General features: G+C 55.6%; 1 protein-coding gene across 8 annotated transcripts in view; it reads right to left on the bottom strand.

Moving 5' to 3' along the window:
- Window positions 1–12,097, bottom strand: part of LAMB3 (laminin subunit beta 3) — a 67,886-nt gene that overhangs the window by 6,869 nt on the left and 48,920 nt on the right. For 7 of the 8 annotated variants that reach the window (XM_067729095.1, XM_067729096.1, XM_067729099.1 and 4 more), the window contains 12 exons: window positions 11,459–11,522; window positions 10,925–11,109; window positions 8,916–9,036; window positions 7,954–8,142; window positions 6,764–6,919; window positions 6,205–6,401; window positions 5,786–5,897; window positions 4,672–5,050; window positions 3,347–3,507; window positions 3,026–3,246; window positions 2,546–2,743; window positions 2,082–2,226 (listed from right to left, as the gene is read on the bottom strand). In XM_067729095.1, the coding sequence (XP_067585196.1) occupies window positions 2,082–2,226; window positions 2,546–2,743; window positions 3,026–3,246; window positions 3,347–3,507; window positions 4,672–5,050; window positions 5,786–5,897; window positions 6,205–6,401; window positions 6,764–6,919; window positions 7,954–8,142; window positions 8,916–9,036; window positions 10,925–11,109; window positions 11,459–11,522 (2,128 nt within the window). The remainder of the gene's footprint in view (window positions 1–2,081; window positions 2,227–2,545; window positions 2,744–3,025; window positions 3,247–3,346; window positions 3,508–4,671; window positions 5,051–5,785; window positions 5,898–6,204; window positions 6,402–6,763; window positions 6,920–7,953; window positions 8,143–8,915; window positions 9,037–10,924; window positions 11,110–11,458; window positions 11,523–12,097) is intronic. The other variant, XM_067729102.1, reaches the window with a different exon arrangement.

The following is a 12,097-nucleotide window of genomic DNA, read 5'->3' as shown; positions in this document are numbered from 1 at the left end:
AAGCACAACCCTGAGTGACGGGGGTAAGCTCAGGGTGCTAGGACGGCTGTTACAGGGGCTCCTGACCCAGTCTGACAGGTCCAGGAAAGCTTCCTGGAGAATGAGATACCCAGGGGATCCTTAGAGGGTGTGTAGGAATTAGCCAGGTCGGGAGGGGTGGGGCAGGGCAGGGGAGACAATGCAGGGAGAGGACAAACATTAGAGAAGGCAAAGAAGCAAGGTGGGTGGTGGGGCGCTGGGAGGTGGTCCATCTCATAATGCAATAATCTAGAGTGTGGACTCCGGAGTGAGGTGAACCCTACCCGTACTCCCTCCAAGCTGGATGCTTCTAGGCAGGTTTCTTAACCTCCCTGTATCTGGAGTCCTCACATGCAAAGTGGTAGGCAGTCGGGATTAAATAATGTGAAGCACTTAGAACAGTGCCCAGCACTTAGTGAGGACTCAGGAAACCTGACCTATTATCTTTGTCACTTCCTCTGATGACCTGAGAAAGATGGTGTCCCCTCCCTCCTCCACTGGCCTTCCAGTCTCCCGCCCTCGCTGTGACCCTGCGCGCCCACAGCAGCTGGTACCCATGCTTCCTGCAGCGGGACTCTGGACCTTAGAATACACAGCCATGGAGACTGTAAGAATTGTCCCAGGTCCCTCCCAGGGGCCAGGCCTCTCTCAGGCCCTGCTCCTTCTCTCTGCCCCTCATCCTGTCCAAGGACTCAACCTGAGATACAAGACACAAACTGAGGGGACAGCAGGGACCCCGCAGCCCGGCCACTCCCTGCCCATTCATGGGAGCCCAGACTGCACCCCAAGGACAGGCTTCCTATCCCACCACCCCCTAGCTGGGGTTGATGCAGGATGGGGGGCCACCTAGCCTGCCTTACGCAGCTTCACTCAGGGAAGGTCTTCCTTATTTGTGAGTCCCATCCCCAAACTCTGGCCTGTCCCTGCTTCTCTCCAACCCGCCACCTGCACCCGAGGGGGCTCTGGCCTCTTGAAGCAGAAGCAGAGCAATAGTAGCAGGAAGAACGACTGTCATTACACCAGGCCGTCAGCTCCTGTTAACTGGGCTCCCAGCCAAGCACATTCCCTGGCAGGGACCAGAAATTTAATAATATCAGTTCATACTCCTAGGGCATCTTTAATTTGTCAAAACACATTTTATGTCGTTGCTTGACACCCGGAATAAACTTGTAAAATACTATCATCCCCGTTGGCAGAAGCGAAAAGATGAGGCAAAGAGGAAAACAACTTGCCCAAAGTCCCACAGATTCCCTGAGTCCTGTCCAGGGACCTTCCCACTCCCCAGGTGGCAAGGGAGGAGATCGGGTTCACTTATTCAATCAATCAACATTGGGTGCTTTTCTGGGCCTGGACTTAGGCTAAGTGCCAGGGACACAGTGAATAAGACAGACGGCCATCCCTGCCCTCTCGGAGTTTAGAGTCCAGTTGGGAGACAAACATTACACTTGTAGACAGGTGAGCTCAACAGCCACAGGCTCGGAGTACAGCAGTGAAGGTCAGACTCCGGAGGGGAATATGGGGGAGGGGGATGACCAGAGTGGGTGGTCAGAAAAGGCCCCCCGAGGGAGATATTTAAACTCAGACCTGGAGGGCAAGAATCAGCAGCCTTAGAGAGAGCATCCCAGGCAGAGGAACAGCAAGAGCCTCCGAGGCTGGCAAGAGCCTGGCCTGTTCAAAGACGGTTTGTGAGCAAAGTAGAGAGGATACAGGCCATACCCAGGAGGTAACAGAGGCCATGGTAAGGAGCTGAGAGCTTATCCCAAGAGCAAGGGAAAGCCAGTGAAGGATTTTAGGCATGAGTGGGATGTGACCCCGCTTACACATTTTTCAAAGATGTTTCAGACTGTTCTGCTGAGAACGGGCTATGAGGGGGCAGGAAGGAGGTGGGGGGTCACCTAGAGGCCCTGCAGCCATCCAGGTGAGTGATGGGGGCTGGTCCAGGGGGCATGGAGACCAGGGAAGGAAGTAGCTGACTGACAAGTGAGATGAGGGACAGGGAATGGGGCACTGAGGACAGGCGGAAGTCGAAACATCAGCCCGGGGAAAGGTGAAGACCGGCTCACCTGAGAGGAAGTCCCGGACCTGCTGAATGAGGAGCCGCGTGCGTGTGACGTCTTCCTCCATCTGGGCGCGGCTGGTGCTCACCTGCATCTCCAGGCTCTGAGCATCTGACTGCACCTGCAAGGTGGCTTCCTCGGCTGCCCTGATCTGCTGACACACGCTATGCGTCAGCAGTGGTTAAAGCCCCAAGAGGGCCTCTCGGCAGCCCCCGAGGATTCTGGCGGCACCTGCTACCCAAGATCTCCCTAGGAAACTTTTGTAACTAGCTCAGTTTGGCCCCAGAAGAGATGATGTAAAAACACTGGCCTCAAACTCTCTCTCTCACTTGCTGTAGGGCCACGGGAAAGTCACCCGACATCTCTGGGCTTTCGACTCCTGGCTGCAGAATGGGAGCTCTGACTCGCTTAGGGGCTCTGTCCCCTCTGCCTCCTCCACCACGGGCCCACCCCACCTCAGCCACACCTACCATCTGCCTGGTCTGCTGGAGCTGGGCGTTGAAGCCCCGCAGCTGCTCGGCCACCTGCCCTGCCGTCCGGAAGGCCCCACCTGCCCTGGGGAGAGCACCCCTGCAGTGGGAGCCACAGGCCGTGCCGTTGTCTCGGGGACACAGCTCCCCAGGGCATGCTCCCGGGGTGCAAGCCATCTCCCTGGGGCCCCCACAGAGCTGTGGAGAGATGGGGGGGCATCAGAGGGGGTCCCCAAGCCTCCTCAGTGATCACTCCCCTCCCACACCTGGGAAACAAGCAGCCAGACATCTCCACGGCAACTTGGGCACCAGAAACGTGTTTCCTTGGTAACTGCTGAACACACTATGCGGGGTCAAGGGTCGGGATGGGGGGTGTGTGGGAGGTCCACGTGGCCCCAGGGGGGAATGCGGAGCAACAGTCGGTGAGTGACAAGCTGGGGCGGGGGGCCTCTGGAAGTGGGGCTCCATGACAGGAGTCACCTTGTTGGCGGCGGGTGTCAGATCAGGCAAGGAAGCCATCTGCAGCCTCAGGGCCGCGAGCTGGGGGCCGCCGGCCCCTCCTGCTCCTCCCAGCTGCTGCTCCAGCCTCTCCGCCTCTCTCCGGCTGTCCCTGAGCTGCAGCAGCCAGCGGGAGCTATCCGCGACCTGCTGAGCAGCCTGGGATGACCGCTGGTGGGCCGCGGTCAGCATCCGGAAGGCTCCTGTGGGAAGAAGAGAGGGGACCAAGCTGGCCCTGGACCCGGAGGCCTGGAGACGGGGATGAAGCCTGGCCCGGTGTGGCGTCTGTGTGCCCCTCCTCACCTGAAGGATCGGCACTGCTTATTTTTTCAAACTGCTCCCTCTTGCTCTGATACATAACGAGGAGGCGATTGAAGCTTCTGTCCAGATTCTCCAGGTCTCCCGAGAGGGACAAGGTCTCCTCCTCTAGGGGCAGATCCACCTGCAGGCCCTGGAGAGTCTGCCTGAAGTGGGAGAGAAGCTTCCACTAAAATACAGGAAGGGGGCTTCCTCCCTAGAGCCAGCCATCCCCTCAGAGAAATCGCTACTGAGTCAGCAAAAAGAGACGCCATCAGTAAAAGCCACAGAAGGGAGCCTCCGCAGGCTGGAGAGGATCCTGCTGGGCAAAAGCTAGCACAACCTCCCTCCACCCCTATGCGGGCAGATCCCTCCTTGGCGTGTGTGACCCTAACAGTCCCCGCTTTCCTCCGCCTCCCAACGTCGGCTTCCACGAGGAGCATCCCCCGAGCCCCTCCTCCTCCTCTGCTGCCTACAGGCCGACATCAGCCACCACCTGTACCCCAGGCTCCCGAGTCTCTCTTCTGCAGCCCACACCTCCCCACAGAGCTCCCATAGCTGCAGCCCACTGGTGGTCTCCACCTGAAGGGGGTCACCTGCCCTGACCCACCACGGCTGAGCTTCCAGACGTTCCTCCCTCCCAGGGCCTTTGCAGCTCCACCCACCACCATTCCCTCCACCAGCCTCGCGTACTCCATGGCCGGGCTTTGCTCAGCACGGACCGTCCTTCTGGAAAGCCCCACCAGGCCTGCACACCCAGCCCACCAACCGCCTGCGGACTCCCTACTCAGTGCTGAGACCAAGGTCACTGGCACACCTAGATGGCTCAGGCCCTCACAGTCAGCAAGTGCTCAGGGAAAGCAAACTCATAAAAACTTCAGAAGGAAACCTCACTGAGAAGGCACCTCGGCTGGTGGGAGGAGACCGTGGGTGGGACTGCTCCCATTCCAAAGGCAAACGCAAGTTATTTTTAGAGCCCTGCCTCTCAGATGCCCTCCACAAGGCTGACTAATGCAGAGCTGACTCTCCCACGGGCGGCACCGGGCACTTGAAAGAACTCAGGACTTGGGCTCGTGCCTGTGCTCCCGCTGCCCCGCTCTGCCCCTCGGTGGCCACGTGACTCTATCATGTCACCTATCTGTGCCTGTTTCCTCATCCACAAAATGCAAGGAATAACACCCACCACGCCAACCTCCCAGGACTGTCGTGACAGTGAAAAGAGAGACGCCTGTGAGAAGCCTCGGTAGACGGTAAGGGGCTGTAACCGATGTAAGGAAGGACCAGTGTGCCGCTATGTGGACCCACGTGGCTCGGCAGGGAGAGGGAATGACCTGATGGAGACGATGGCATTGGCCACCTGCGCCACCTCCTGCTCCGTGACCGAGGCGCCGCCGAGGATGGCTTGGACCTGCTCCAGCTTGTTCTTCGTGTCCAGCATCCGGGACGCCAGGCCGCGGTCCTCCAGGCCCGGCCCAGGCCACAGGCTGGTGGTGGCATTACGGAGGCTGCTGAGGCGGAGGGCCCGCTCCCGGAGGCCGGCGTCGTAGGTCTGGAAGCAGGGGTGGCAGGCCACACACACCGGGTAGCGGTCACAGTAGCCTCGCTGGCACTGGTCGCAGCGTGGCCCGGTCGAGCCAGGGCGGCAGAGACAGCGGCCCGAGGCCTTATCGCAGCCTGGTCCCTCCGTTCCCCGGAAGTCACAGTCACAGGCTAAGGGGGGAGAAATGATGGTCAGAGGCCTGGGGGTCAGGAAGATGAGGTGTTTGTGGGGAAAGCCCGAAGAGGAGGTCTGACCTCAGGGTCTTTCACACTTAGCATAAGACAGTCAAGGCCAGAATGAAATCATGGTAACGACAGCAAGCCCTTACGTAGCACCTCCGACGTGGCAGGCCCTGTTCTGAGCCCTACTCACCAGGCACACGCTAACGCTTCTGACCCTCACCACACACTCTGTGGCAGAGTTAACACGCTCGTTTTCCCATTCTCACAGATAAAGCATCTGAGGCAGTGTGCCCCTTGCCCAGATGAGGAAACTGAGGCCTGAAGAGGGGGAGCAACTCCTCCCGAGGTCACAGAGCTGAGAACAGACTAGGGTCTGCGTGCCCTTGTCACTACTTGTCAAACTGACTCCCCCTCAGGACTCACTTTCTCCATCTATGAAGAGGGAGAGGAGGACGTTTCCTGCAGATGGCTTCTGGGAAATGGTTTCTCAGGGAAGCGGGAAGCAAAGCAGCCCTCCTGTCATGCGCACATAGGGACATGGGGACGGCCTGGTGTCAGCCCTTGGGCAGCGGTGGGGAGCGAGCGCTCCTATGGGTTGCCAGGGCCCACCCCGCGTGGACCAGTACGGGATGCCCTCCCCCACCACAGACCCATGTGGCCCCACCACGAGCCCACCCGAGCACACCCCCCCGTGTCCTCCGCGTCCCCATTCAGTGAGCACACCTCGGCATCCCATAGCTGCATCTCCGTAGGTCTTGTCAGGACACTGGCGGATGGCTGCAGCATTGCAGGTCAGGCCACCAAAACCTTCCCGACAGGGGCACTGCCCTGTGAACTGTGCGGGGAGAGACCGGTCAGGGGGCAGAACTCCCCAGTGCACCCCAAAGCAAGGGCTCCCACGAGGACACAAGCTCTGAAGTCAAAGCCCAGGACGGCCCTGCAGAAGGTGTGCGAATGTGGCATTGCCAAAGGCTGAGAGCCACGGACGGAGGGACATTTGGTGGCCTCCCCAGGGGAAGGTGGACAGAAGCAGCCCAGTCTGACTTTGGAAAGACCCAGAAGGGCAGTGCGGAGGGGAGACAGAGACTGGTGGGCGGGAGCCCTCCCTTGCTGAGGGGCCCATGCTCTACCCCGCCATGTACCTGGTTACACTGGGGGCTGAGGGAGTTGTGCGGGTCGCAGGCACATGGCTCGCAGCCCTGGCCACTGGCCAGCTTCCAGTGGTAGTGAGCGCACTGGTCACATTTGGGGCCCACTACGTGGGGCAGACACAGGCAGCGTCCACTCTCCTCATCACACGGCATGTCCCGCCGGGCACCCAGGACGCTGCAGTCACAGCCTGCACGGGAGGGAGGGCTGCTGAGCTCGGGGGCCGGGCCACCAAAATCTTACCCCCAGAGGACGTGCACCAGGGAGGGTCACAGCCTGGGAAAAGAACGAGTAGGGCCGTTCCCTCCAGATAACCTGGCTGACTCATAAGGCCACCGCACTTTCCCACCAGTCCCCACACCTGGCTGCTTGGCCACCTGCCTGCCCTCCCTCGGGAGGACTCTGTCCCACCTTCCACCTCAGGCCTGTGCTGTCACCTGCTGGAAGCCAGTGGCAAAGCACCCGGCACGCAGCTCAGTGAGTAGGACCACTCACAGATCTGGAGGCCCCAGGCGCCTGCCCCACGCCACGCAGGCTGGGCCCCTTACTCACGGTGGCAGCCCTGCGGGTTGGCATAGGTGAGTCCTGTAAATCCCGGTTTGCACAGGTCACAGCGTTCCCCCTGCACTTGCTCCTTGCACACACACTGCCCGGTCACTGGGTCACAGGGCGCTCCTGGCACTGCCCCATCCGGATCACACTCGCAGGCTGAGAGACAAAGGCAGCCACGGCAGGAGGGACAAAGAAGAAAAGCAGAGAGCACATTCTAGAAGCCAGGCGTCCTGGTTCAAATCCTTGTTCCACCACTTCCTGACTTACAACCTTACCACCTTAGTTGAGTTATTTAATCCCTCTGTGCCTCAGCTTTCTCACCTATAAAATGGGGGTAATTATACAACACTCACAGGCTTCTTATGAGGAATCAATGAGTAAGTGTAGAGAAGATGGAAGAGTGCTTGCCACCTGTTAAGCACTATAAAAGTTGTGGTTGGCATTATTTACTGAAAAGCTACTCTGTGGCCAGCATGGAGCTGGGCACTCTTGCCTGTCACCTTATGTCATCCTCACGATAATCCTGAGAGGTGAGGATGCTAATCCCCATTGCACAGATGAGGAGACTGAGGCTCAGAGATGTTCAAAGAACATACGCAAGGTCACACAGCAAGCAAGTGCTGGAAACAAGTCAAACTCAAGACTTTCTCACTCTTTCCATAAATAGATAAATATCAACAGGAAGTGAACCAAATTTCTCCCACCCCAAAACCCAAGCCCCTTTCATGGCTTTCAAAACGAAGACTCTTCCTTCACCTAGGAAGTCTTACCTGCTGAACCCCACCCAGATCGGAGTGCTTCTATCTCTTTGCTCTCTCCCATATGAACTCACTGGACCTTGTGATGTGTTAAGTCACTCCTGGGTGACTTACATGTTCATTGAATAAACGTTCCTGGAGCATCAATTATTTGTCTGTCCTTGTGCTAGGGCCCAAGGATATAAGAATAACCCCTGCCATGGAGGGGTCCTTAATGTTGGAGGAAGCAGAAAAACAAAGAGCAAACCACACTGACTTGCTTAGAAGGGCACAGCTAAGTTAAAAACAATTACCCACAAGTCCTGACACAGAACCAAGTCTTCACGCTTCCTGAGGGCCTGTATGTCCTCAGGGACATGTGCTCTGTTGAGCCCAGAACAGATGGGGATTAACAGACCTATGATGCCTTGGGTCCCTGGAGCCCCTACTCACGGATGCAGGTCTCCTGAATGGGAGCACCAGGACGCCGGTTCCGGAAATAGTGCAGCTGACACCGCTCACAGTTCTTGCCCTCAGTGTGGTGCTGGCAGTTGTCACACACACCTCCATGTGCCCCCTGGCTGGCGGCAAACACGGCTGGGTCGAAGTGACATGTCTCTGAGTGTCCGTTGCAGTCACACCCTGCAAAAGGAGATTACTAGGGCTGACATTTGAGCAGCATTGTTGCCGTGTACAAAGCACGTTCCACACTAACTCACTGGCATCCCCAGCAACTCTGCAAGATGCTCAGGTCTGGGAAACAGGGCAGCTGAGGCCCAGGGAGGCTTTTGTAATTTATTTCAGGTTATATAGCCAGTAAGAAAGGAAAATAGAGAACTCAGGCCTCTTGACTCCCAGTGTGGGGACTGACCCAAGAATAATACCCATGTTGAGCCAAAGAGAGAGCCCTTTGAACGGTCCCATGTCAACCCTCCCCCACTGCCACCTGCTGGGTCTCCTGCTGGGTCACTGCCCTTCTCTGGGCTGGGATCTTTGTTGCCCTCATTTATGCAGGGAAGGGCCCGGCCTCCAGGAATCTAATTCCATGGATTTCAACACTGGAGGCACATCTGAAGTAGAAAGAATGACAACAGGGAACCACGTATGTCCTACACTGGATAGGCCAGAAGTAGGAGGACCTGTGGTTAGCACAAAAGGCACGTGGCATCAGAAGCATGGACCAAATTGTGGTCCCTCCAGGCCTGGCTGAGGAGAAGGGCCAGGAGCGGCGGGAAGATGCAACTCAAACACTTTCTCAAATACCCTCTCTTTCCCCAAAGAGCAAGGAGAGCGTAAATTACAGAATGCAATTAGGTTTAGATTTAAATAATAAAGACTAGATTCTCCTTGTGTCCCCGATGGGCCAGCACCCCAACCAGCTGCTGCAGGGGAGGTGGGTGATCCCAGGCTCATACTTTGGCATTCGTGGGGGTCCTGGTCATCTGCGGGTTTCCAGGGCTTGTCGTTGTAGAAGGGTGCACAGTGTTCACAGTTGGGGCCGGCGGTGTTGTGCTGGCAGACGCAGACCCCATGGACCTAGGAGAGGGGCCATAGGTTACCATGAATAATTATCACAGGAGCGTCCCAGCGATGGACTTGCCCTCTCCGCTCTGTCCCCAGGGTCCAGCTCAGACCCCAGCTCCTCCAGCCTTCACTCAGCTCCTATGACACTCCCAGATGCCGGCTTGTGTGGTCTGTGTGTGTGTGTGTGTGTGTGTTTGTGTGTGTGCATGCATGCACACCTGCACTCCTCCTCCATTTAGGTTTTTAAAAGCTCAGCCCTTGCATTTGGCCATCCCCATGCTGCCCAGTCCAAAACAGCACCTGTAAAGTGCTTAGACAGCCTTGTTGGTAAACTGTGATTCTAGAAGCTTGTGGGTCCCCTGGAGATGTACATTCCAACAATCTATGACTGCAGTTGTTTGGCTAATAAGACTGCAATGCTGAATTGTTCCTAGACTCATTAAGGTATAAAAATAGAATAGTAATTGCGTGCTAATTGTCTTCCATATTAAGCTCACCACCGGCAGGCTGGCATCTAGGACTTATATTGTGTTTGCTCCATCCTCATCCCCTACTCACTCCTAACAGCATAGCTGAGCTGAACTAGCCGCTCGCAGGACAAGCCCTACTTCTCTCCACCTTTTGGCCTGTACGGACGTTTTTCTTCCTGACTAGAAGTCCCCTCACTATCTATTCACCAGCAAAATCCTGCCAGCTAGAACGGCATGTCCTTCACCTGGCTTGCCTTGTCTCTCTAATTCCATGGATTTCAACTCTGAACGCACTTCAGAATTATCTGGGGAGCTTTTTAAAACACACCAATGCCCAGGCCCAATTCAATCCAATCTCAGGGACGAGGCCCAGCCATCGGTACTTTATAAAGTGGTGATTCCATTGTGCAGCCAGATTTGAGAACCACCGGGGCTGGGCAGGCCGTTGCCCTCCTCTACATCCTCATAGGCCAGAATCCTGCTCAGCCTGTGTTCTGGTCTTTTGTTTATGGACCCTAATGGATGACACATCTCTGGCACTGGTCTCCCTCTGCCTTCCTCTGTAGCCTAGGGCAAGCGCTGGCCCAGAAGTGGAAAGGATAAAGCTGCCCGATGTTCATGTCACCTGTATTTCCCTCAAGGGTCGCTTTACATGATTTCATCGTGCGCCTCTATCACTGGGGCAAATATCATAGTCCCATCTGTTAACAGAAGAACCGAAACCCCAGAAAAGTGAAATGACAGCTCCCTCTGCTTCTTGGTCCTCGACTCTCTCTCCTCTACTGATGGTTCTCAAGTTTGGTTTCACAGCAAAATCCCCTGGGTTGCTTCTTAAGCTGGAGTTTCTCTCTTCCGTGCCTGATGCATCTGACTCAACAGCTCTGGGGTGGACTTAGCATCTGTGTTAGACTCTGTCCTCTCACCCTGCCCCATATCTCACCCCTACATGGGACTTTACAGTCCCCAAACCAGTGGCTCTATGGCAGGATGTCAGAACCACCCTGGCAGGATGCTAGAATCACCCGGGGCTTTAAATAACAATAATAAAATCAGAGTGTATGAAGGTGTGGGTCTGGGTGATGTTTTTTAGCTCCCCGGGAAATTACAATGTGCAGCCAGTGCTGAAAATCAATGCCTTAAGCTCCCCCACGAACACCCATGCTTATACTTCTACTTATATGTATGCTTATACTTACATATACTTCTATGTTACTGAATAAAAATAATTTCAAACCATAAAGCAGGTCCAAAGAAGTGCTGCAAAATCTGACCTTTGAAATGATAATCATTTAGAATCATTTTCACCATTGCTAAAATATTAAGTACTCGAGTCTTAAATTTAGTGCCCTCCCTCCTTTATAGAAGCCAAAGACGTCAGTCTGCCCGGGTCTTGCCCCTCCCCTCTCCTTTCCCCCTCCCTGGGCTGTCACCTGCACAGTGGTGGAGGGGCTGGCAGGGGCTCTGGAATTGGGGGCACAGCGGTCAGCATGGCCGTGACAGAAACAGCTCCCCTGCAGACGCAGCTGGGAAACGGCATAGTAGGCACTGGGAGGGTGATAGCCCCTCTGGGCCAGCCTGGTGAAGTTGACTCTCAAGTTTGTGATCGCCCCCAGCTCTGAGGGGCACAAACAACAAGGAGGGAGGGGGTAGAGATGGGAAAATAAAGAACGGGAAGTTAGAGGCAAATAGAGACTCCTAGGGCAGGATGAGAAGGAAAGGAATTCTGGTCGCACCATTCCATCTTCCTCAACCTCCCCACGACAGAAAAGACCCACTCCACCCTGGCTCAGGCCTTTTGAGCCTCTGGGGCCACCACAATACCCCTATGGGCTGAGCAGGGCAAGTGTTCAATCCAACCATGTTGACAGAGGTAGGAAAGACAAGGAAATGTCCATGATCTGGGTTGCAACCATGTTTTGTTGCCCATCCACAGTCCCACAGGCTAGAGGAGTAGCCACACTGACCTTGAATTTTTTGACTTTGAGTTGCTGGGATCCCAGAGGCTAAATCCATAAGGTTAAGTTGGACCTGCAGAAAGAGGGGAAATGGAAGACCTGAGGAAGAGGTGAACTGTGGCCCAAGCCCAGAGGTCCTCCTTTCCATTCAATGCCCTGACCTTCTCATACTAAGGTCTTTCTTACCTGGAGCCTGAGATGACCATGGATGTGAGGTCTGCCAATCACTCTGGGGGAGGGAGATGATCACTGGGCCTTAGATGAGTGTGTGTGTGTGTGTGTGTGTGTGTGTGTGTGTGTGTGTACAACCTCTCCTCTCCAGTTGAAAATATAGCTATCCCAAGAATTTCCCGATTTCCTTGGGTCAGAAGTTACAGTGAGACATATAATAGACATTATGAGGGTTTAGGGGATACTAATTTTCCAAAGACCCAGGATGAGTGAGAGGGTCCAGAGCCAAGGATGCATGGACGTGCTGATCGCCACACTCTAGACAACCCCAATTTCAACTATGCCGTTCTTACTTGATTAAAAAAAAACACCCATTGGATGTGACTTCAGCTGCATATCCCAGGAAGAGTTTTCACATCAACCTCCCACAAATCAGGGAAAAGTCCCGTGTTCTGACGTGTGGTCTGGGGCATGTGG

Source organism: Pseudorca crassidens, chromosome 2 (assembly GCF_039906515.1).
Source record: "Pseudorca crassidens isolate mPseCra1 chromosome 2, mPseCra1.hap1, whole genome shotgun sequence".
In the NCBI taxonomy this organism is placed as follows: Eukaryota; Metazoa; Chordata; class Mammalia; order Artiodactyla; family Delphinidae; genus Pseudorca; species Pseudorca crassidens.
The sequence above is the reverse complement of the archived record's forward strand: the minus strand, read 5'-3'. Positions and strand labels throughout refer to the sequence as shown.